This window comes from Nerophis lumbriciformis, linkage group LG01 (genome assembly GCF_033978685.3).
Source record: "Nerophis lumbriciformis linkage group LG01, RoL_Nlum_v2.1, whole genome shotgun sequence".
Lineage (NCBI taxonomy): Eukaryota > Metazoa > Chordata > Actinopteri > Syngnathiformes > Syngnathidae > Nerophis > Nerophis lumbriciformis.
Window position 1 is genome coordinate 26,984,854 of NC_084548.2, and position 24,342 is coordinate 27,009,195.

Genomic DNA, 24,342 nt, shown 5'->3' on the forward strand with positions numbered 1-24,342 from the left:
TCAGCACTCTGTGTCTTTCTCGTTCTTCTTGTACTTGGGCAACTCGTGACACTTGCCCTCCAGATTTTGAATCTGCTCCTCCTTGAGTGTTATGTCCATGCTGAGCTTCTTGCACTCAGTCTCCAGCTCTTTAATTCGACCACGCGGCGAATCGTTGGACTCCACTCTTGTAGCTGCAGCTAAAGCCACCGCCCTGGCAGCCGTGGGTTCCTCCATCTTCTTCCTCTTCCTCTCATCAGCCAGATGTTTTTCAGCCAGAATGCGACCTTCCTGCTCGGCTTTTAGCCTTTTCTCCAGCTGGGAGATGGACTGCTTATCTCTCCGTTTGGCCCCTGCAGCATGACAGTTGGCTACCAAGTGACCTTTTCTATGACAATAAAAGCACTCTCGTTCTTCTTTAGCACGAGCCCTGGCTTGTGATGGGGAAAAGGATGGAGCGACAAGAGGCATCTCAGAAGATGGCCTAAACACCGTTTTATGTGTCAGAACATACTCATCAGAAAAAACTGATGCATCTCTCAATGTGGTAACCTTTTGCTCATTTAAGTACACCACACATCGTGCTGGAGCGCACTTTTTAAAAGCCTCCAGTAAGACAAGTTCTCTAAGAGAGTTAAAATCTGTGGCCTTGCTCGCTTTGCACCACCTGTCAAAACGAACACTTAACTCTCTGGCAACGTCCACAAATGTTTGTTCACGTTTCTTTCGATAGTCCCTAAACTTCTGTCGGTAAGCTTCAGGCACCAATTCATAAACTCGTAGGATTGAAGCCTTAACCACCTCATAGTCCATACATTGCCTCCTGAGCCTTACCGGTTACTTTACTCTGGAGTAAAGTTGCCCAAATATCCTTAGGCCAGCGCAGAGCAGTAGCAAGCCGTTCAAATGTCTGAAAGTACGCATCCACTTCGGTTTCCCTGAATTGTGGAATACACACTTGTCTCCTGATGTCATATGCATCTGATATAGGTGGGGGATTACTCTGAGCGGTAAACTGCGCAGCAGCCATTTCCAGCTCCAGCTTTCGCAGCCTTATCTTAGTGTCAGCCTCAATTTTAGCAATTTTTAGCTGATGTTCAAACGCCCGTGCCTCTCGTCTGTCATTTGCCTCATGTTCGAGACGAACCAACCGGACCTTCAGCCGAACCGCCTCTACCGAACCACTAGTCCGGGAACTGACTGGTGAAAATCCTTGTAACTTAGGGAGGGTAAGTGGTACTCTGTCTACGGCCTCGTCATCTAAAACAGGAGGACTACAGACAGAAGCACCCACTGTTGCATCAGAGGTGGGAGCACCTGAAGACAGAAAAAACACACCAAGCGTGACTAGCTGATCCCACACCTTAGACTTTATGTCCCTTTTCAGAGAGACATTACTAATGTCTATGTCATAGTGTGCCGCAATCAAAATTAAATCTGCCTTATGGCAGCTATCAAATACTTTTTCTGACGGTTTGCAAATAAACTCATCTAAGTCAAATACACGTGCCATTTTGGTCTACCGCACGCACAAGTACACCAAACAACTATAGACAATTCACATTCAAGGAAATTAAATTCGCGGACAAGCCCCCAATTTATGTTACGTTCCCTGATGGCTCAGCATCTAGGGACTATAGGGGAACGCAACATAAAAGTGTATAAACCAAATGAGTTGTAAAAAAGACACGGAAGCCAAGAATTGAAAACAAAAACGAGTGTTATTGAAAAGTAACCAAGGAGGGGGGGGGGGTTACAACAAGACACAACACTAGCCTAGCTTGGGAATACAGGTGCTGTCAAAGAAATGAACAAAACATACCAAAATACACCTCTAGAAAAGAAAAGGTAAGCTGACTAACTGAAGCTATTTAATTAGCACAAACCAAAAACCTACCTATCTACTCTAGCCAAAGAGGGGGTCCAAAACATACAAGGGTGACAGCCACCACGAAGCCTGGTGTCTCTATACACAAACAAATCCTACGTGTGTAGTGTATAGAGGCCTCTGTCTAACCTTTCCCAAGACTAGGCTGCATATACTTACTGAAGTTAAAAGGTCAAGAAAAATGAAGACAAAAAAAAACAAACAACAGGTGGCACAAGTGTAGCAAAAAGCTTAACAAAAATGATTACCAAACAAGATAGCGCCAAAGACAAAGTAGCGTCTCTCAAAGTTCCACACAGCATGTCAGAAAAAGAATCCCCCTTGATCCAGTGGTGAGCAGGTGATTTTAAACAGGCTGGGAGGAAGAATGGCGGTCCGGGATTGGCTGGCTGATTAACAGGTGAAACGAGGAGCAGCTGGGAACAGGAACCGGTTGATTGGCAGCAGAGGCAGTGAATGAGTGTGACCTGTACAAACAAATAGAAGAAGAAACGCAAAACAAACAAACCACCACTACGTGGAACGTAACAATGACTCTTACCATAATATGTTACGTTAACATACCAGGCACGTTCTCAGTTGGTTATTTATGCGTCATATAACGTACACTTATTCAGCCTGTTGTTCACTATTCTTTATTTATTTTAAATTGCCTTTCAAATGTCTATTCTTGGTGTTGGGTTTTATCAAATAAATTTCCCCAAAATGCGACTTATACTCCAGTGCGACTTATATATGTTTTTTTTCCTTCTTTATTATGCATTTTCCGCAGGTGCGACTTATACTCCGGTGCGACTTATAGTCCGAAAAATACGGTAGCTGTATTCTGCCTATCTAGCGGTTTAAAAAAACATCCAAAAACCACCATCAACATTTATGTAATGTAGTAACCTGCACATTCATAATAACATGTAATATTTACGTATTTTGCTCATTTGAAGTATATGGCAGCACATTAATTTCACAGACGCATCACAATGGTCATCATTTCCTTCAACAACACCAACAACTACCACTAATCATGGCAGACTACTTCATGAGAGCCAACAATGACTACTTTGGCACAAATGATGATCCATTTTTCAGCCGAATGCGGGCTGGGATAGGCTCCAACTACCCCCGCGACTCCGAGAGGGACAAGCAGTAGAAAATGGATGGATGGATGAAGCTACACATTTTAGAAACTGAGTGATAAGATGATAAACCAAGTAGCAGGTTTGCTAAGTGCTAAAACATGCAAACATAATAAAACAATTATTGACTGTACAATGTCTGCTCTCACTGGGATGTTCATATCTTCCCGTTTGGATGAAGAATTAATCATAATCCTTACGCAGGTAAAGAAAAAAAGAAGCGTCTTTTCATGTCTTTCTCACAATCTCTGTGTCTAACTTGAATGTCAAAGTTGACCAACTTATCTGTTTATGGCCACAACATTGGACTATACAAGTAAGAGGCATGATTTATAATCTAGAATACACTTTTACCAACTCAGAGGCGATGCAGCAGCTCACTTCTTCAGTATGTCAAAACCTGCATAAACTCATCAGCTCTCTGTGATTACGTCACTGTTTAAATAGATCCCTGGTGTTAGCGCTTCTAATTACAATATTGCTAATGGTTGATTAAAATGCAGGGTCACGACATATAAATGGAGTATTGTTGTTTTGTAGATGGTTTCACAGCCGCATTCGATAAATCCAATATTAGCTTCATTGTTAGCCACCGAGTACTTACCGCATATCACAAATTAGAAAGCATTAAGAATGTGTTCTTGTCTTACATAGGAGATTGAGAATGATAGGCAAAATTAAAGGAGGACTTGAGGAAGTCAAAGCACTTGTTGTCAGAGACATCAAGAAAGACAACAAACAAAAGTGCCTGATATAGTAGAATAGAATAGAGAATAGAATAGAATGGACTTTATTGTCATTACATTTGCATGTAACGAGATGAAGGACTCCAACTTAAGGTGTGGTAATGGGAACAAATATGGGATAAAAAGAAATTACACAAGAAGTAATAAAGATAAAACTAAGAATTGAAATAAATAGACTACTATCCAATAAAATAATAAGCAATCCAGTACAATATACAAAACAATATACACAATACAAAATACCGTGCAATATACAGAACAAGACAAGAGTACCGGAGGGATAACAATCAGTGTCGGATGTATTGCACTCAAAGGGTAATATTGCACAGTAGGGTATTAGAGTAGGATATTGTATGGGGATGAATTATTTATTATAAGTTAGAGTTCAAGATAGTGACAGCTCTGGGAAAGAAGCTGTCTCTGAGCCTGTTTGTTCTGGCTATGATGCATCTGTAGTGCCTGCCCGATGGTAGCAGGTCGAACAGGTGGAGTGAAGGTGTGTACTGTCCTTGGTAAAGGAAACACGTGCAAACTTGATAGCGCACACAAAGCTGATTTAATTAACTCATGCACTGAAGATTGCTTCTGTCAAATGAGCAAAATAACAAGCACAATCAATTTAGCGTGTTTTCCGGCAAATAAAATTATTTAGCTTCTGCATTGATTAAATCTGCAACCGCTGTTTTTGCGTCAACATTTAACAGGTTTGGAAGGTACTTGCAAATTGGAATATGTCCACAAGGGCCCACCCATGCCCACCTAAGTGCTGGCTGTATTGCGATCGCTCCTCTGCGCTACACAACCATTTATAATAAAAAGCAATAGAAACACTCCAAAATTATGCACAAAGTCAAAATAAGGACGTGTTATTTAATAACTGCGATTGCTCCCTCACAGGCCACACAGACAACAGATGATACATTGTAAACATGGAACGACAGAAATAACAATCTCACATGTAAATAAGATCAATAAAATACTATTTAGTTGAATAAAACAACAGTTAACATACCTGTTCTATATTAAATGAATCCCTCAATTACTTCTGTACAATATCATATAAATAAAATAAGATTAGTTGGTATAACGGTCGTGACCCACTGTGGATGAATGAATGAAAAGTTTGCAATTGACTTTCATTGATGTCCATCACAAAATAGTTTTTGGTAGATGAGGTCAATTCTGTGCCAGTTTATCTTTCTTTTTTTTACCTTTCATGGATCATTCTGTACGGTATGTACAAAAACACAATGTCTTTGATGTCTTATCCATTATGCTTGAGGGTGCCAAAGGGTTCTTTGTCACCACTTATCAGACGTTTGCAACATCCTCAAACATTCCTGATGTATCTTTCCGTGTCGGAACAAGAGCCAAAGTGAGTGTGAATGACAACAACACGATCCAAGATAGCCATGGAAGCTCCAGAGATCATCACTCTAACCACACATTGTTGTGTACCGCACATTGAGAGCCATGAAGTCTAACAATTTACCTTTTTCTTCACAGACAAAAAATTCATCATCGCTAATGCACGTATGAAAAATTGTGGCATCATCTATTGCAACGATGGTTTCTGCAAGATGACCGGATTCTCCCGGCCAGATGTCATGCAGAAACCGTGCACGTGTGACTTCCTGCACGGCCAATTCACCAGCCGACACGCCATCGCCCAAGTGGCCCAGGCCCTACTGGGCTCGGAGGAACGCAAGGTGGACATCACGTACCACCGCAAGGATGGTGAGCGCTTTATTTTCTTACATACTGTTTTTGTACTCCAAAAGTCACCCTTGAATGTATTGAGCTCTCTGCCCTTAACACGTACTGTACAAAGCATCTCTAGGTTATTACAACCTCAAATAAATCCTTCTGCGTGGCGGGAGAATAGAAGATTACCCTGTTGGAAGAATATTAAGTTGCATTTTGCTACAATGAGGAGTGATGTCACTTTTTGTGCTTTTATGAAACGTTTTTTGTCCTTCATCATCTGAATGCCGAAAACTACTGATTGGGAAACGCAGTAAGGTCTTTCATTTCATTTTTTTTATTCATCTCCTTCATTGATATGCATTTTTTATCAATAGACCATTACATTTTAGCAACTAAACACATATTTACACACCTATGCTTGAGAAGGAACAGGATGAAGAAAATCTTAGATTTCCTGCCCCCTTCAACATAATAAGTAGTCTTACTTAATGGATAGCCCAGATTCACAAGCATACAAACCAAACAAATACATCCAAATATAATGAAAACAAACACACAAAAAAAACAACAAGTGCAAAACTTCATGAAGTACAAACCGAACAAAAAAAGTAATATACACCTCACAGGATGAACACTTTAGGTTGAATAACAAAAGGAAACATTTTCTGCTCACCTTTTCAACATTTAAGCAATTTTCAATAAAATTACAGTAACAAACACCTTAACAGTAACAGTAGAACCTGCTAAAAATAAAGTTCCCTGACCCGGTATCTGTTTTTTTGCTCTCACGTCGCCGATGACAAACCGTTCCAGGTGTGCGGAAGCATGTATGCTCCCTCATCCTTGTTGATGGTGTTGGCCCCTTTTTTCTTAATCTCCATAGCCTCCTTTATCCATCTCTTGTATTTATTTATTTGTTTCTGATTAAATTAATTCTCCTCGTGTTCCAGAAGTTGGTGCATAGCCGTAACTTGCTCCACTGTTGTCAGAAGTCAGTCACCTCTTTTGTGGCTTAAAGTTGTGTTGCGACTTTATATTATTGTGTTGTGTCATTTGCCTTTGTTGTGGCTTTTGCAATCATGCTGTAGTTAAAGTTTTTGTGTTCAAAGTCAATCAATCAATCAAATTTCATTTATATTGCCCTTAATCACAGGTGCCTCGAAGGGCTGCACATACCACAATGACATAATTCCTGGTTAACGTGAGAGTCCAGTCCATTGAGGGCAAGCATAGGGTCCAAGAAGAGTGGTCCACACTGGGTCATGACTTACAACAGCTAGCACTTCCTCCAGACTGGTATCTCTCCAGGGATTATTAATGGGCATCTGGTAACCTTTCCTTGCAGGAGAGGGGGGGCAAAGAAGAGAGAGAATTGGCAGGTCAACTTGTGTAAAACAGAATCTATTTAAAATCTAGAGTATGTAAATTAGTTTTAATGTGGGAATCAAATGCTTCTACCTAGAGGCCATCTGTAGCTATTGCCAGTAGCGCATTCCAAAGTACGAGAGCGCAAATACAAAACACTAAGCCTGCAGACATTTTTTGTGGTTTCGGGAATCTCTAATAAGCAGGCGTTCTTGGAACCTAGGTGTCTGGACGAAATGTAGGGTACAATAGAATCAGCAAGATAAGATGGTGCTAAACCGTTAAATATTTTGTAAGTAATTAGTAAAACCTTTAAGTTGCATCTTAAGTGTACCAAGAGCCAGTGCAGGTGAGCCAGTATAGGTGTAACGTCATCAAACTCTCTTGTTCTACTCAAAAGTCTTGCAGCCACAACTGTAATCTTTTAAAGCTGGACATGGGGAGAACCAAAAACAATATGTTACAGTATTCGAGACGAGACGTATGAACTAGGGATGTCCCGATCCGATATTTGGATCGGATCGGCCGCCGATATTTGCCAAAAAATGCGTATCGGCAAGGCATGGGAAAATGCCGATCCAGATCCAGTTTAAAAAAAACCTCCAGTCCGTGTTTTCCAACGCACCGATTTAAATAATACATTCCACTTTTCTGCTGCTCCCTAGTTTCCGTTCCGCATTTTCCAGCACACCTTCAACACATCCACACGTCTGTGGATTCTCACGCAGTTGCTTTTAGCTGCTGGCTTTACACGACAGGCTCTTCTCACTCTTTTCTGTCTCTCCCTCTCACAGACAGCAAGCGCAGCTTCTACACACGTCACATACTGTCACGTCATATGTCACATACTGTCACGTCATACGTCACATACGTATACGTCCTCCCCGAGCAGAGAGGTAGCAGCATGGCTAACGTTAGCTGTGATGCTAGTGCAGCCGTGTGACCAACGTTCCCTATAAGGTGCGCGCCTGTGCAATTGCGCACTGCCAAAGCGTCCTCTGCGCATAGCAATTATATGCCACGCACAAAATCAAATAAAAAAATAAGCGCATAACAATTTTCGACACACGGACACGACAGAGAAAACCGTTTTCGTCATACACTGCAAGTTATCTCCATTCGGTGCCACACGTCCACACCATCAAAATGCCGAGGCAAAAATGTCCACATCAACACCGTATGAAAAAATTAGTGATTTTTTTAGTTGTGATTTTCTTCTCTGCATGAAAGTTTAAAAGTAGCATATATTAATGCAGTATGAAGAAGAATGTTTTAATGTAGACATGCAAGCCTTGAAAGAAAATTTTGAAAATCAAGACTACATTTCCTGCAAATGGGTGCATTTCTACCCTATATTTTAACTTTAGATTTATTCTCATATCAAACTCTTTTGGCTGTCTTTTTGACACTTATATCAGGCGCCCCCCTCCGCACCCCGGTTTATAAATAATGTAAATAATTCAATGTGATTATCTTGTGTGATGACTGTATTATGATGATAGTATATATCTGATAGTATATATCTGTATCATGAATCAATTTAAGTGGACCCCGACTTAAACAAGTTGAAAAACTAATTGGGGTGTTACCATTTAGTGGTCAATTTTACGGAATATGTACTTCACTGTGCAACCTACTAATAAAAGTCTCAATCAATCAATCAAAACACATAGAATCATCATACTGATGTGATTATATGCATCAAGTGTTCATTCAAGGCTAAGGCAAAATATCGAGATATATATCGTGTATCGCAATATGGCCTTAAAATATTGCAATATTAAAAAAAGGCCATACCGCCCAGCCCTAGTTTCAATGATGGCATTTCTGTTTGTCATGTATAATTTTGTCTATTTTGTGTTTATCCTTGAATAAACAGGTCCGTTTCTTGTTACCAACCATTGTGTATTATTCAAACTCCCCTAATTCAGCTGGCTAGTTGTTATCAAGAGTACTAAAACCCTTTTCAACATGATTCTGACAACTAAGTAGGCGAAATAACTTTAAACTTTAATACATGCTCGGATAGGCCAGTATCTGTCAGTATCGGTATCGGTCAGTATCGGTATCGGATCGGAAGTGCAAAAACAATATTGGTATCGGATCGGAAGTGAAAAAACCTGGATCGGGACATCCCTAGTATGAACACATGTATAATGGTCTTTGCGTCACTGACAGACAAAAAGGGACAGATTTTAGTGATATTACAGAGATGAAAGAAGGCTGTTTTAGTAATGTTCTTAATGTGTGACTCAAACAAGTTAAAGTTAAAGTTAAAGTACCAATGATTGTCACACACACACTAGGTGTGTTGAAATGTGTCCTCTGCATTTGACCCATCCCCATGTTCACCCCCTGGGAGGTGGCAGTGAGCAGCAGCATGGGTCGCGCTCGGGAATAATTTTTGGTGATTTAACCCCCACTCCCAACCCTTGATGCTGAGTGCCAAGCAGGGAGGCAATGGGTCCCATTTTTTGTAGTCTATAGTATGACTCGGCCGGGGTTTGAACTCACGACCTCCCAGTCTCAGGGCTGACACTCTAACCACTAGGCCACTTAGCAAAAGGAAAGTTGGATCAAAAATAATATTGAGATTCTTCACCGAGTCACTTTGTATAATTGTTTTATTATCAAATGTCAATGTGGTATCCTTAAACAAGTGCCTTACTCTAGCCGGACCAATAATCAACATTTCCGTTTTCTTAGCGTTAAGATGCAGGAAGTTGCCAGACGTCCATTGTTTAGTATCATTAAGACACACCTCCAGATGACTACAATCTTGGGTGTTGGTCACCTTTAGGGGCATGTAGAGTTGGGTGTCATCAACATAACAGTGAAAACTAACACTGTATTTGCGAATGATGTCGCTTAGCGGTAGCATACAAATGCCAAAGAACGCAGGGCCAAGCACTGAACGCTGTGGGACTCGGCACGTTACCTTAACATACTCCGAGGTCGCATTATCATGGGATACTCAGTGCATCCTTTCAGTGAGATAGGAGTCAAACCAAGAAAAAGCTAAGTCTGACATACCGACACGTGATTTGATGCGTTCTAATAGAATGTTATGATTAACGCTATCAAAAGCATCGCTGAGATCAAGTAGCAGTTCAACATGTCTGAAAAGGAGTAGGAAGAAACAGATCTTATTTAACCCCTTATTTAACCGTTGTATGTGTACCACTAGTGGTACATAGGCTCCATCTATTGGTACGGTAAAGAATCACTTGATTAAAGTACAGTGTTTTATTTTCTTATATTTACTATGGCCAAACATATTAAATATGTTTTTAGTGAATACTTAGGCCTACTTCGTTACTGTATTTTTATGCTGGTCATTATGGTGATACCTGGAGAGCCAAGTTTTTTCTAAGGTGGTACTTGGTAAAAAAAAAAATTAAGAACCACTGTGCTACATAAATTGTAATGATACCAATAATAATTATAATGGTAAATCCAGCACTTTTTTTAAACTGACTTGCAAAGTGCTTTGGAACGAAAGATTAAAAACAAACACATTTAGTACAACAAAGGAGCCATCCATCCATCCATCTTCTACCGCTTGTTCCTCTCGGTGTCGTGGGAGTGCTGGAGCTTGTCCCAGCTGCACTCGGGCGGAAGGCGAGGTACACCCTGGACAAGTCGCAACCTCATCGCTGGGTCAACACAGATAGACAGACAACATTCACACTCACATTCACACACTAGGGCCAATTTAGTGTTGCCAATTTACCTATACCCAGGTACATGTCTTTGGAGGTGGTACACATGTAAAACAGTATAGATACAGTAAATGTGTATACTGTATGTACATGGGGAATTTAAATTAACCCAGTAAAAATAGATCTGTAAAAGTATGCTTTTAAAAGTAAAGACACAGAATCTGCTTTCCCAATCTCTTCTTGATAGTTGTTCCAAGAAACCCTTAAAGAGTTTGATTGGTTCTGTGGCGGTGCTCGTAACTCAAAATACTCAGATTTCAAATCAATGTTCCGCATTGAAAGTCATTCAAATTAGTTTTATCCATTCAGGGCCCCCAGGAAACACCACCATTTCAACATGTAAAACATGCTTTTTGATGGGGATAGGCGATACTGGGGATTTTGGTATCTATCCCATACCAAGTAAATAGAGCGCTAGTATTGTCGATACTGATACATATACTTTTGATCTGAAATTTCATGATCATTGAATAACTTTGTGAATTTGTGAGTTTGTCGATCAGGCTTTTGAGAACACAGGAAAAATATGTTTTACAAATAAAAATGCTACTAACTAAATACCAAACAAAATACTACAATCTAAAACAATGTAATAGTACAATATAACAAATAATAATTCCCTTATTCCGTTGTACTACTCACAATAGTTTGAGGAAAAAAATCACTTATGCAAAATAACAAAAAATCAACAACGTATTTTCCGGACCATAGAGCGCACCGGATTATAAGGCGCACTGCCGATGAATGCTCTAGTTTAATATATAAGGCGCACCGGATTATAGGGCGCATAAAGGAGTCATATTATTATAATTTTTTCTAAATTGAAAACACCCTTGTGGTCTACATACCATGTAATGTTGGTTCTTTGGTCAAAATGTTGCATAGATTATGTTTTACAGATCATCTTCAAGCCACTTTCTGACAGTCGTTTCAGGATGCGCCATTTTGTGGGCGGTCTTATTTACGTGGCTCACCTTCGGCAGCATCTTCTCCCTGTCATCTTTGTTGTAGCGGTGTAGCGTGCAAGGACAGGAGTGGAAGAAGTGTCAAAAGATGGAGCTAACTGTTTTAATGACATTCAGACTTTACTTAAATCAATAACGGAGCAGCATCTCCTCATCCGCCGGAAATGTGTCCCATGAAAAACCGTCCGACCGGAACTCTCTAATAACTAAAGTTCCTTGGGTGAATAATGTACTCTCACTACACCGATATGTTTTAGCAGATATAAGTAAGAACTTTACACTACTTTATATTAGAAATGGCAACCGCGGAGGATGAATGTCACATATTGCGAAACAAAACGCCAGATAATATGTCTTACCTTATACACACACCATAATAATACTCGTATGTTGAAGCACAGTACAATCCATCAAGTGGTGCGGCCTTATAGCTTACCAAAGTCGTACTAAAACATTTTGATACATTTTTGAGCACCGTGTGTTATGTTCTATATTTTCAATGGAACATATAAAATGTTGGTGTTGTTTACTTGAGTCATATTGCAGTCTACACGTATCTCTTGTGTGTGACTGCCATCTACTGGCCACACTTATCATTTCACTATGTACCAAATAAAATAGCTTTGAGGTCGGTAAGCAAAACAAGATTTATTCCGTACATTTGGCGCACCGGGCGTTAAGGCGCACTGTCAAGTTTTGAGAAAAAAAAGGATTTTAAGTGCGCCTTATAATCCGGAAAATACGGTACATTTTAAAGTAATGTTCCATGGACCCCCTAGAGCAGGGGTCGGCAACCCGCGGCTCCGGAGCCGCATGCGGCTCTTTGATCACTCTGATGCGGCTCAGCTGCATACTTGCCGACCCTCCCAATTTTCCCAGGAGATTTCCGGATTTCAGTGCCTCTCGCAGAAATTACCCAGGATTAATATTCTTCGATTTTCACCCTAACAATAACAATAAGGGCATGCCATGATGGTACAGCATTCAGCACCCTCTATAATCTGTACAACAGCGTACCAGCCCAGCCTTTTGTTGATTGCATTTTCTACTTGCACACGTAAGTGACAGCAAGGCATACTTGGTCAACAGCCACACAGGTTACACTGACGGTGGCCATATAAAATAACTTTAACATTCTTACTAATAATGCGCCACACTTTGAACCAAAACCAAACAAGAATGACAAACACATTTCGGGAGAACATCTGCACCTTAACACAACATAAACACAACAGAACTAATACCCAGAATCTCATGCAGCCCTGACTCTTCCGGGCTACATTATACACCCCTGCTACCACCAAACCCCCCCCCAACCCTGCTCCCCCCCCCCCCCCCCCCCCCCCCCCTCCTCCGTGCGTCGGTTGATGTGGGCGGGGTTTGGTAGCGGGTGTCTAACGTAGCCCGGAAGAGTCAGGGCTGCATGGGATTCTGGGTATTTGTTCTGTTGTGTTTATGTTGTGTTACGGTGCAGATGTTCTCCCGAAATGTGTTTGTCATTCTTGTTTGGTGTGGATCCACAGTGTGGCGCATTATTAGTAAGAGTGTTAAAGTTTATACCGCCACCGTCAGTGTAACCTGTGTGGTTGTTGACCAACTATGCCTTGCTGTCAGTTACGTGAGCAAGCAGAAGTCCCATACCTTGTGTGGCTAGACCGGCACGCTGGATGTAGTGGGCGCTAAAAGCTGTACCATCACGGTACGTTCGAGAGAAGAGTTGCCCTGAATTGCGTAGTATGCTGGACAAATTGGGAGGTTGACAAGTATGACGCTATCTAGCGCCATTCGTACAAAACTCGAAACCCTTGGTTTATACATAGCACAAAGCAAAAAAAAAACTTTGTATGCAGTGTCATTTCATTTTAAATTTCAAAAGAATTGTGTGGCTCCGATTGTTTTCTTTAATTTGTGAAACTGGTCAAAATGGCTCTTTGACTGGTAAAGGTTGCCGACCGCTGCCCTAGAGCTTGCAGAGGTACTGCACGGGGGTCATAATTGTTTTTTAGCTGATTGGACTTTTAACAAATATATATTTTATGTATAATTGTATATTTTCATATATTCACAAAGTTGGATGTCCTTAAATACACATTACCATTGATTCACCACACTGTAGTGAACAGTTAAATGGGTTTTTTACAGAGATCCAGAGCCAACTGAAGCGTACTGTACACGGCGGTAGTGGCCTGTGTGCTTCTCACCGCTTTGTGCGCGTGAGGCTAACGCTGTACTGTGATCACTGCTTCTACAACTGGTGACGCCACCTTTTAGTCAAATTTACGGACTTAATCAGTAATGTTGCTATGTACATGTCATGTGTCCCTGACACATTACAATAATGCAGTAAAGTCATTCTTCACGCATCCCACGGACGCACCTCATTTTTGACAATATCTAAACTATATTTACACTAGTTTCTTATTGTCTTTATTACATACAATTGTTTGAGCAAAAAAAGTCAATAGTACACAATAACGAAACAAAAACAAAAGCTACTATCTACTGCCCTTAGTGTCGACACCACCAATTTATGGATCGATCCGACGTTTTGTGTATTGACTGTGACAATGCTGACACACCATTAGTTATGATATCTTTTCTTTACACTCTTCCCTCTACACTTCTTAAACTTTACTAAGCACTTATTTATTTTGTTGTTTCTAGCTAGCTTAGCGGCTACTTTAGCTATTTAGCAAAATGCCACAAATTCAGTCAGCCATTTTGAATATTCCGCTCAAATACCTTCGGCAATTTTCAGAGAGTGACATCACTTGACTAACACTTCGGCCCTCTGACCATGTTATCAGAGCAGTCATATTGGACATATGCAAACATTGGAAAAAGATGTTGTGTTTATCATTCCTAATCCTTATGTAAGTCAAGAACACATATGCTTGGCTTTTTTATGCATTCAATATCGTAAATAAATAGCTAACAATTGAGTCAACAGATCAAGGGTCCTTTATTGCGCTCATTATACACTCTCTAAAAACATCCAGAAAGCGCCAACAATACTCCATTTACATGTTTTGACCTGAAAATTAACCAAATATGAGTGATATTGTTATTATAAGCGCCAACGCGGACTGACTCTTTTCGCAGGCCACTTTGATGGCAGTGAGCTAATAATAGCTGTTGTTGGCATAATATAAGCCAGTGGCTGCTTTTGCTTCGTCTCAAATTTGCCAAAAAACAATTCTAGATTATAATTCATGCAGCTCTCACCTGGTAGTAGACAAATGTAGCCATGGTCCGACAGACTGGTCGACTTTCACATCCCCGTGAGATGGCAAAAAAAGACACTTCCTGCAGGAACTTTTTTAACCCTTTGTGAGGATTGCGATTAATTATTCGTGTAAACGGTGCTATAGCCCTGCCAGAAATCTGTTACCAATTTCTGAGCAAATACATTTACCGTAATTTCAGGCTATAGAGCAGACCTGTTGTTTTGGCCACGCGGACAAATTTAATTTTTACAAATATAATTGCATTTTGAGGCGCACAGGTTTGTTAGCCGCCAGTGTACACACAGTGAAAAATTAAGTATTTACACAGGGGCTTGTGTTAATTCCAACATTAACAAAAGCGGCTTTGCGTTTCGTTAAAAAATTTTTTTTCAATTACATTAAAATGGCATGTGAGTCCAACTATTGGTTCTTTTTTGAGTTAATTGAAATTATATAAGAAATAAATAACCTTTGATTAATCCTGATTACCGTATTTTCCGCACTATAAGGCGCACCTAAAAAACCTCCAATTTTCTCAAAAGCTGACAGTGCGCCTTATAATCCGGTGCGCCTTATATATGGACCAATATTGAGCCACAACAAACCTAAACTTCATTTTCATAAAGTTTACGGTAAGCTGCCGCCAACTTAATTTTCCCCCGTAGAAGAAGAAGTTCTTCTTCTACGGTAAGCAGCCGCCCCCGTAGAAGAAGAAGAAGCAGCGCGCAGTGCATGCTGGGATATATGACTGCGCGAGGCGTGCCGTTTTGATTTCCATTTGTTTGTTTATGTAAAGACCCCAAAATGGCTCCTATTAAGAGACACGCTTACGACGCAGAGTTTAAATTTAAGACGATCAGTCACGCAGTAGAACACGGGAATAGAGCAGCAGCGACACTGACTCCATTAATGACGACTTCGATGAGACGGAGCCGGGCATGTTGGATGCCGTATCCGCCCAACTGTTTAATTCGGACACTGAAGAAGAAGAATTTGAGGGATTCGTGGATGAGGAATAACTTCATAAAGTGAGCTTTACATGTTTATTTTGTGTGTTGTGTTGTGTGACATTAACGTTTGAGCAACGTTGAGTTATTGATATATTGTTATTGCTCTGCACTATTTCGAGTGTTGCTATATTGTGATTGCACTAACGTTTGATTTACCGTAACAGTATCAATGTTTTTTACGTGTTTATTGAATCAGGGAAAAGTTCCCCTCCACTATGTGATATAAATGTTGCACTACATGTTATACCTTGCTGTTGTTAAAAGATAAACAAAACACCACGTCACTGACTTTACCTCGGGGAAAGTAATAAAACAGCTGTTTATTCATTTTGGGAGTGAACAGAGTTGTCAGAATGCTGGTTTGTAATCTATTAATAAAATTTGACTGACCTATCTGTTTTGTTGACATTCCCTTTAGCGCAGCTCCATCTAATGCAGTGGTTCTCAAACTTTTTTTGTCATCCCCCACTTTGGACAAGGGCGAGTTTTCAAGCCCCACCTGCCCCCATCGCCCCAACAGAACGCTAACGCCAAGCTTAACATTTTCAAATTTATTGAACATCAAGTAACATCAAGTTGTATACATTCAAACTCAATAACATAAAATAACATCAAGTTCAATAATAAATAAAATAACTGTGCAGCTGTGGTATAACTTGCCCATCCATCCATTTTCTACCGCTTATTCCCTTTGTGGTCGCGGGGGGCGCTGGAGCCTATCTCAGCTACAATCGGGCGGAAGGCGGGGTACACCCTGGACAAGTCGCCATCTCATCGCAGGGCCAACACAGATAGACAGACAACATTCACACTCACATCCACACACTAGGGCCAATTTAGTGTTGCCAATCAACCTATCCCCAGGTGCATGTCTTTGGAGGTGGGAGGAAGCCGTAGTACCCGGAGGGAACCCACGCAGTCACGGGGAGAACATACAAACTCCACGCAGAAAGATCCCGAGCCCGGGATTGAACCCAAGACTACTCAGGACCTTTGTATTGTGAGGCAGATGCACTAACCCCTCTTCCACCGTGCTGCCTGGTATAACTTGCATCAAGTTCAATAATAAATAAAATAACTTGCATCAAGTTCAATAATAAATAAAACAAAAGTGTTATAACTTGCATCAAGTTCAATAATAAATCAAAAAAAGTGTTATAACTTGCATCAAGTTCAATAATAAATCAAATAAAAGTGTTATAACTTGCATCAAGTTCAATAATAAATCATATAACTTGCATCAAGTTCAAAATAAATAAAATGAAAGTGCCACTTTGCAATCTTTGCAAAAAAAAAGGAGGAGCTATGCATTTGGGAAGACAGGGCAAGTGACAGCACTTTGCCCCGGGAGAGCCACCTTGCTTCACTGTGAAACACATACTTGCCAACCCTCCCGGATTTTCCGGTAGACTCCCGAAATTCAGCGCTTCTCCCGAAAACCTCCCGGGACATATTTTCTCCCGAAAATCTCCCGAAATTCAGGCGTACCTGAGTGACGTGTCGACAGCATGTTTTCACGTCCGCTTTCCCACAATATAAACAGCGTGCCTGCCCAATCACGTTATAACTGTAGAATGATCGAGGGCGAGTTCTTGGTTTCTTATGTGGGTTTATTGTTAGGCAGTTTCATTAACGTCCTCCCAGCATGGCAACAACACACAACAACAGCAGTCACGTTTTCGTCTACCGTAAAGCAGTTCGTCTGCCGTAAACAGCAATGTTGTGACACTCTTAAACAGGGCAATACTGCCATCTAATGTACATGCATATGTGACATTAACATCTAGGGCTTTTAGAGAGTGCAGTGCACAACTGCGCACACAACAAGGAGACGAAGCAGAATTCATCATCAGAGAGGGTGTTCAGCATGGTTAGAAAAATAATGACAGAGAATAGAACAAGGATGGACAATTCAACCCTTAACTCAACAATGAGTAGATGAGTGTTATGTGTGTGTATATGTGTAAATAAATGAACACTGAAATTCAAGTATTTCTCTTATTTATATATATATATATATATATATATATATATATATATATATATATATATATATATATATATATATATATAGCTAGAATTCACTGAAAGTCAAGTATTTCTTTTATATATATATATATATATATATATATATATATATATATATATATATATATATATATATATATATATATATATATATATATGTGTGTGTGTGTGTGTGTGTGAAATACTTGACTTGGTGAATTCTAGCTGTAAATATACTCCTCCCCTCTTAACCATGCCCCCACCCCCAACCACGCCCCCCACCTCCCGAAATCGGAGGTCTCAAGGTTGGCAAGTATGGTGAAACAGCACGGCTGTATGATCAGCTCCCATTTCCTCACACAGTGCAGAGAATAGTCGCGCTTTCAGTGGTTGTGTTTTGATCAAATTTACCGCGCTCACATCTGTTAAAACCTCATTGAGTTCGGGGCTGAGCTGCCTTGACGCGAGTGCTTCCCAGGGAATGACACAGTGTGTCCAATGCGCATTTGGCGCAACCCTCTTTATTAGAGTCTGCAGCTCTAGTTTCTTGACCCTGCCATGGTCATTGCGCCATCAGAGCAAAAGCCCACACAGTTTTCCCATTTAAGGTCGTGTTCTTTGAGGAAACTGTCCATTATCTTGAACAGCTCATCAGCAGAGGCTCTATTTTTTATGTATTTGCAAAACAGAAAATCCTCGCACAGTGACTCGCCATTCACAAAGCGGACGTATGCGATGAACAGGCAGTCTTTATTGCTGTCAGTAGCTTCGTCCACTTGTAAAGCAAAACGACTTTATTTTCATTTGTCTCCGAGTTGTTCCTCAAGATCACTTGCAATGTCGCATATACGTCTCGCAACTGTGTCGTTTGACAGTGGGACAGCTTTTCATTTTGCTGCGCTTGTCTCGTCAAGTTTGTTCCGCTTAGCCCCGCCCCCATTAGTTACTGTTGCTATGTCTGTCAAACTTTTGCTCCTACCTAGAAATGTAAAGCCTACAGGAAAAATAAGTAATTTACATTTATTTATAAAGCGGATTTCACAGACAGAATCACAAAGTGATTTACAGTGTGTATAGAAAATGAAAGCATAGTAAAAAAAAAAAATCTTAAAAAAAAAAAAAAAAAAAAAAAAAAATTAAAGTGAAATTCCCTCCCGTTCCTCGCGCCCCACCTGTCATGTCTCTATTCCCCACCAGTGGGGCGCGCCCCACACTTTGAGAAACGCTGATCTAATGGATGCATAGGTGCGCCTTATAATCCGGTGCGCCTTATATATGAACACAGTTTTTAAATATGCCATTCATTGAAGGTGCGCCTTATAATCCGGTGCACCTTTTAGTGCGGAAAATACGGTAATCCAAATGCAAATGTGTGATTAATCTGATAATCTAATAATTTGACAGTACTAGTTTTAAAACATGCAAACTTTTGGGTTAATGCTGATAACAACTTTGTCCTTCATCAAGTAAAATGTGGTCTAATGATAAACAATTATGTCTAAACAATTATCAAATTAATTGCAAGCTGGCCACTTTCATGACAGTCAGACAAAAGTGTTTTAAGGTACAAAGCGACGTCTTCCTATGGTTACCAGCAATTTGTCTATCTTCTGTCTACTATAGCACGAGCAGTCCAGGACATAGCTGCTGTATATCTAAAGAATGTCAAGCACGTGCTTCATATAATCCTTTAGCGATAAGCAAACAAGTGTGGGAAAGTATTAGCTGCATAGTGTGTTATTACTTTAAACATGCTTTTGCATTGAAGTTGATAACTGATGTGATGACACGACATACTGGTTATGTTAAGGAAAAGAAAAGTTTGGAAAGATGATTTGTCCTGCCAGCTGTGTTCTGTTGCTCCTCACAGAAAAACCCACATCGTCAGAGTTGGTACTAGGAAAACAGGGACAAAGACAGAGAACAAAGGACCCCTTGGGGATGTTTGGCCAGTCCACTCTTATACACCCTCTTTACCCTCTTTTCACACGAGGCTGAGGGCAATAAAAAAAAAACAGTCTCGGGCCAAAAATGGTCAAGTGACCAAAGACCGCATTGCACTGTATTAGTTTACTGAGTAGTAAAAAACAACAACACTTATTGTCCTTCACTTGATGATCAGTGTAGTAAAGCGGTATACCTCTGTACCGAACAAAAGTTCTGCACCGGAAAGTCTGGTTACGAATATAAATCAATCATTTAAAGATTATTTATATAGACCTTAATCACAAATGTCTCAAAGGGCTGCACAAAATACAATGACATCCTCTGATGTTCTGCCCTCACTATATGTGTTGAGGTTGTACAGCTTGGCAGACAGCTAACAACCAATCCATGACGTTCTAATAAAGTTCCAAAGCAGATGAATCCATTTAGGCTCTTTATTGTTGTTGATCTTGCTTTTTCTTGCACTGGACTTTTATTTTATTTATTTGTAAAACTGAAATACACACAATAACAATGTATACGCTATATGATTCAATTAACATACTGGAATCTAATACACAATATGTAAACATTAGCTTTAGACAAATATACAGCATTATCACCAAACAAATACTGCTGAGTGTTGAAACTATTTCGATGGTGGAAATATGCGACCGGCAGCCATTTTAAGTCCTCAAACATCCATTAAATTAGTGCACAAAAATCGTTTTTTTCAATACACATCTTACTATCAAATTTAGCCACTTTCCACCTTCATATTGAGCCACATAAACAAGTTAAACAGTTTACTTACAGACTTATCTTTTCCAAGGCTTGTAAGAGTTAACACAACTCGTTTACTTCTCATTGTTTATGAACTGGGCTAACATCGTAAACCGGAAGTGACCAAACTAAAGACGCACAGCATTTCCCATCGCCACAAGGTGTCAGTAATAGTCCACAATCAAACGGGCATAACACTCCCCGCTTGGTATAATGTTTTATACCACTATACAGTCTCTTTACGAAGGAGCAACACGACCTCTGAAACAGGTCTAGTGTAGATTCTTGGAGTACCTTGTCGGATGATCTTGACGTCTACTTTTCTTACTTTGTTGTCATGGCTGTTGATAGACTTGACGTTGAGTCCAGTGGGCCATTCATTTCTTCTCACCTGGCCGTCTTTCAGTAGTACTAGGTCTCCAACTTGCAGGTTAGGCCTTTCTGCACACCATTTTCTCCTAGGTTGTATGGTTGACAGGTATTCTTGTTTCCATCGCTTCCAGAATCTATCAGAGAGAAGTTGGACTTGCCGCCATTGTTTTGAGTGGATGTCTTTCACATTGAAGTCTCCTGGCGGTGCAGATATGACGTCTCTCTTCTGCATATGATAAAGGGATGAACAACGCTTTGATGCTTGTTCCCGATTGTTTGAGAGGTGGTGACGAGGTGATCGAAAGGGTAACGGGGCAACCCAAGTATTTAACTCATCTTTGTATACTTTTCTGTTCATAATGTCAAGGGATGCTTGATCATCAGGAGACAAACCTGGTTTATCGTCATTCTTAGCTTTTTGAAAGACTTGGCTGCCGAGGTTGTCCATCTCCTCTAGATGTTTGGGGGGTTGCGGACCATGGCACGGATTAGGGCTGCTGAACTTTTCACTGACACAGATGGTGTTAGAACATGGACGTAGAAATGTTTCTCGTCCATTGTGCAGCAGATTAGTCCTGAAGACGTTGATGTTTGCTGGCTTATGAGCTCCTCCGAGACATACTTCCCCGACTATGACCCAACCTAGGTCAAGACGCTGTGCATAAGGTGCCTCGTCAGGTCCATTGTACTGCTCCCTTACTTTATGCACTTGGATGATATCTCTTCCGAGTAAAATCAAAATTGCTGCATTGGGGTCAACTGCTGGTATCTTTCCTTCCAGTGGAGCTAGATGAGAATGATGCTGAATAATCTCTGGTGATGGGATCGCCGATCTGTCATCGGGCATCATGTCGCATTCTATAAGTGTGGGGAGAGGTACTGTGGTTTGCATGTCCAATGACTCTATATTGTAGTTGCATGCACGTCTTCCTGCTGTCTCCATTACCCCAGAACATGTTCTCAGTGTGTATGGTGCTGAATCTGATTTGATGCCAAAGAGATTGAAGAAATCTGTTTTAGCTAGGGATCGGTTACTTTGCTCATCCAGGACTGCATACATTTTGACAGCTTTCTCTCTTTGGCCAGCAGGGTATGCTCTGACTAAACACATTTTGGAACAGGATCTTGAAGTCATTGAATTGCTAGAGATCTCAGTACACTTTGACGTCACTGATGGGATGAGATCTTCATTATTCTCCCCGCTTTGATCTTCCTTCACTGGGAAGTTCTCTGTTGTTGGTGGTGGACCAGGGTGAAGCGCTGTTATGTGCCTAGTGCTGTCACACTCTTTACATTGCACAGCTTTTTCACAATCCTTCGCCATGTGTCTCGTAGATGCGCAACATCGATAACAGATGTGTTGCTCTTTCAGATAAGCCTTTCTTTCTTCGAGTGGTTTGTTTCGGAAGCCATGGCATTTACGTAGAGGGTGAGGCTTATTGTGGATGGGACATATTTTATCTGGGTCTTCAGATTTCTTTTCTTGGAAGTTGTATTTAGCTTCAGGTACTGTCGCCACTTCAGTTTTCTTTACGGACACTGGTGTCCTGTAATTCGGTTGAAGTCGTTCTTGTCTCGCATTAGCTACGTTACCACTGGTGACACATGCAAAGCTGGGATCATTGCGGATCCTAGCTTCTTCCATTATGAAGTTCACAAAGAAGTGAAATGGTGGATAAGCCACCTTTTTGTCCCTTTTGTATGCTGAGCCTGCACTAACCCATTTTTCTTGGAGACGATATGGTAGCTTGATCAGGATGGGACTAATGCCATGAGCTGTGTCAAGATGAAGAAGACCGGGTAAGAGTTCATTTGACTTTGCTGCGTCCAACTCAAGAAGAAGGTCCCCAAACTCTCTGTTTTTGTTTTTTTTGTGTTTGAGATATGTGGGAAGTTCTCAAGTTTTTTAAGTAAAGCGTGCTCAATTATTTCAGGTGCACCGTATGACACCTCTAGCCTCTGCCACACCATTTCGACCCCAGCTTCTGCATTGTGTATGTACACGGCTCTTAATCTTTTAGCTTGTTCTGCTGATTGAGGTCCAAGCCATTTAGCCAGCATATCCAATTCCTCGCTTGCACTGAGATATAGGTCCCTTGTGGAGCCGATGAATGATGCCTTCCAGGCCCAGTAATTTTGTGGTTGGTCATCAAACTTGAGAAGACCAGAGCTAACCATCTCTTTACGCATTAGGTATTTAGCCAGGTTTGATGCACCACGATTGTCGAAGGAAGTTGCTCCTTGTGCGGAAAAGTGATGAGGCTGGGTATGGTGGAATGATTTTTGATATGAAGAATCTATCATTTGAGTTGCATCATTCCTTGTGAAAGTGTCTTTTGATGGACTTGCAGTAATACGAAGCGGTGGAGACCCCACGTCTTCCCGATGTGGTTGTTTGTGGTGCTGGACAGGCAGGTAATTGGGCACATAGTGCTTTACATCATCCATCTCTTGTTTATTAGCCGTTGTGTAGACCTTAACATCTTCATCGTTGTCCATTGTCTGCTGGCGCGCTGAGGAAGAGGTCAGGATTGGCTGATTTAAAGAATGGAGTGAGTGTTGGCCATGAGATGCCTCTGACAGTTGCTCCACAAACTCTTTTGTGCGTTCTACTGGGCTTAGTACTGGCATATTAAAAATCAAATTGGCTTCTTTGGATATCACTTTCTTCTTGAGCTGATAAGTCTAAAACATGTGCTTCAGCTGCTGCTGCTTCAGCGGCTTTTGCTGATTTTAACAGGAGCAGATTAGCTTGTAATTCCGCTTGCTGTTTTAACATTTCTGCTTCTTTTTGTGCAAAGGAAAGTTTAACACGTGCACTTTCTGCTTTAGCACGCGCTTTTGCAGCAGCAACGCTCACTGACGTCATCCGACTTGAGTGAGATGAATGTGACAATCTTGAACTTCTTTCATGTTCGCTTACGTCTTCTTTTGAAAGCTCCATGGTGTGCTGTTTACCACTGGATGTTGAAGAGAATGCTGCGTTATGTCTCTGTGAAGCCCGCTGTGCTTTCAGTCTTTTTACTGTTCTGCCCTCACTATATGTGTTGAGGTTGTACAGCTTGGCAGACAGCTAGCAACCAATCCAGGACGTTCTAATAAAGTTCCAAAGCAGATGAATCCATTTAGGCTCTTTATTGTTGTTGATCTTGCTTTTTCTTGCACTGGACTTTTATTTTATTTATTTGTAAAACTGAAATACACACAATAACAATGTATAAGCTATATGATTCAAGTAACATACTGAAATGTAATACACAATATGTAAACATTAGCTTTAGACAAATATACAGCATTATCACCAAACAAATACTGCTGAGTGTTGAAACTATTTCGATGGTGGAAATATGCGACCGGCAGCCATTTTAAGTCCTCAAACATCCATTAAATTAGTGCACAAAAATCGTTTTTTCAATACACATCTTACTATCAAATTTAGCCACTTTCCACCTTCATATTGAGCCACATAAACAAGTTAAACAGTTTACTTACAGACTTATCTTTTCCAAGGC

General features: G+C 40.7%; 1 protein-coding gene across 5 annotated transcripts in view; it reads left to right on the top strand.

Annotated features, from left to right (window-relative positions):
• LOC133617939 (voltage-gated inwardly rectifying potassium channel KCNH7-like) overlaps positions 1–24,342 on the top strand; it is a 129,813-nt gene that overhangs the window by 3,444 nt on the left and 102,027 nt on the right. For all 5 annotated transcript variants that reach the window (XM_061978336.1, XM_061978342.1, XM_061978350.1 and 2 more), the window contains exon 2: positions 5,253–5,483. In XM_061978336.1, coding sequence (XP_061834320.1) covers positions 5,253–5,483 — 231 coding nt within the window. The remainder of the gene's footprint in view (positions 1–5,252; positions 5,484–24,342) is intronic.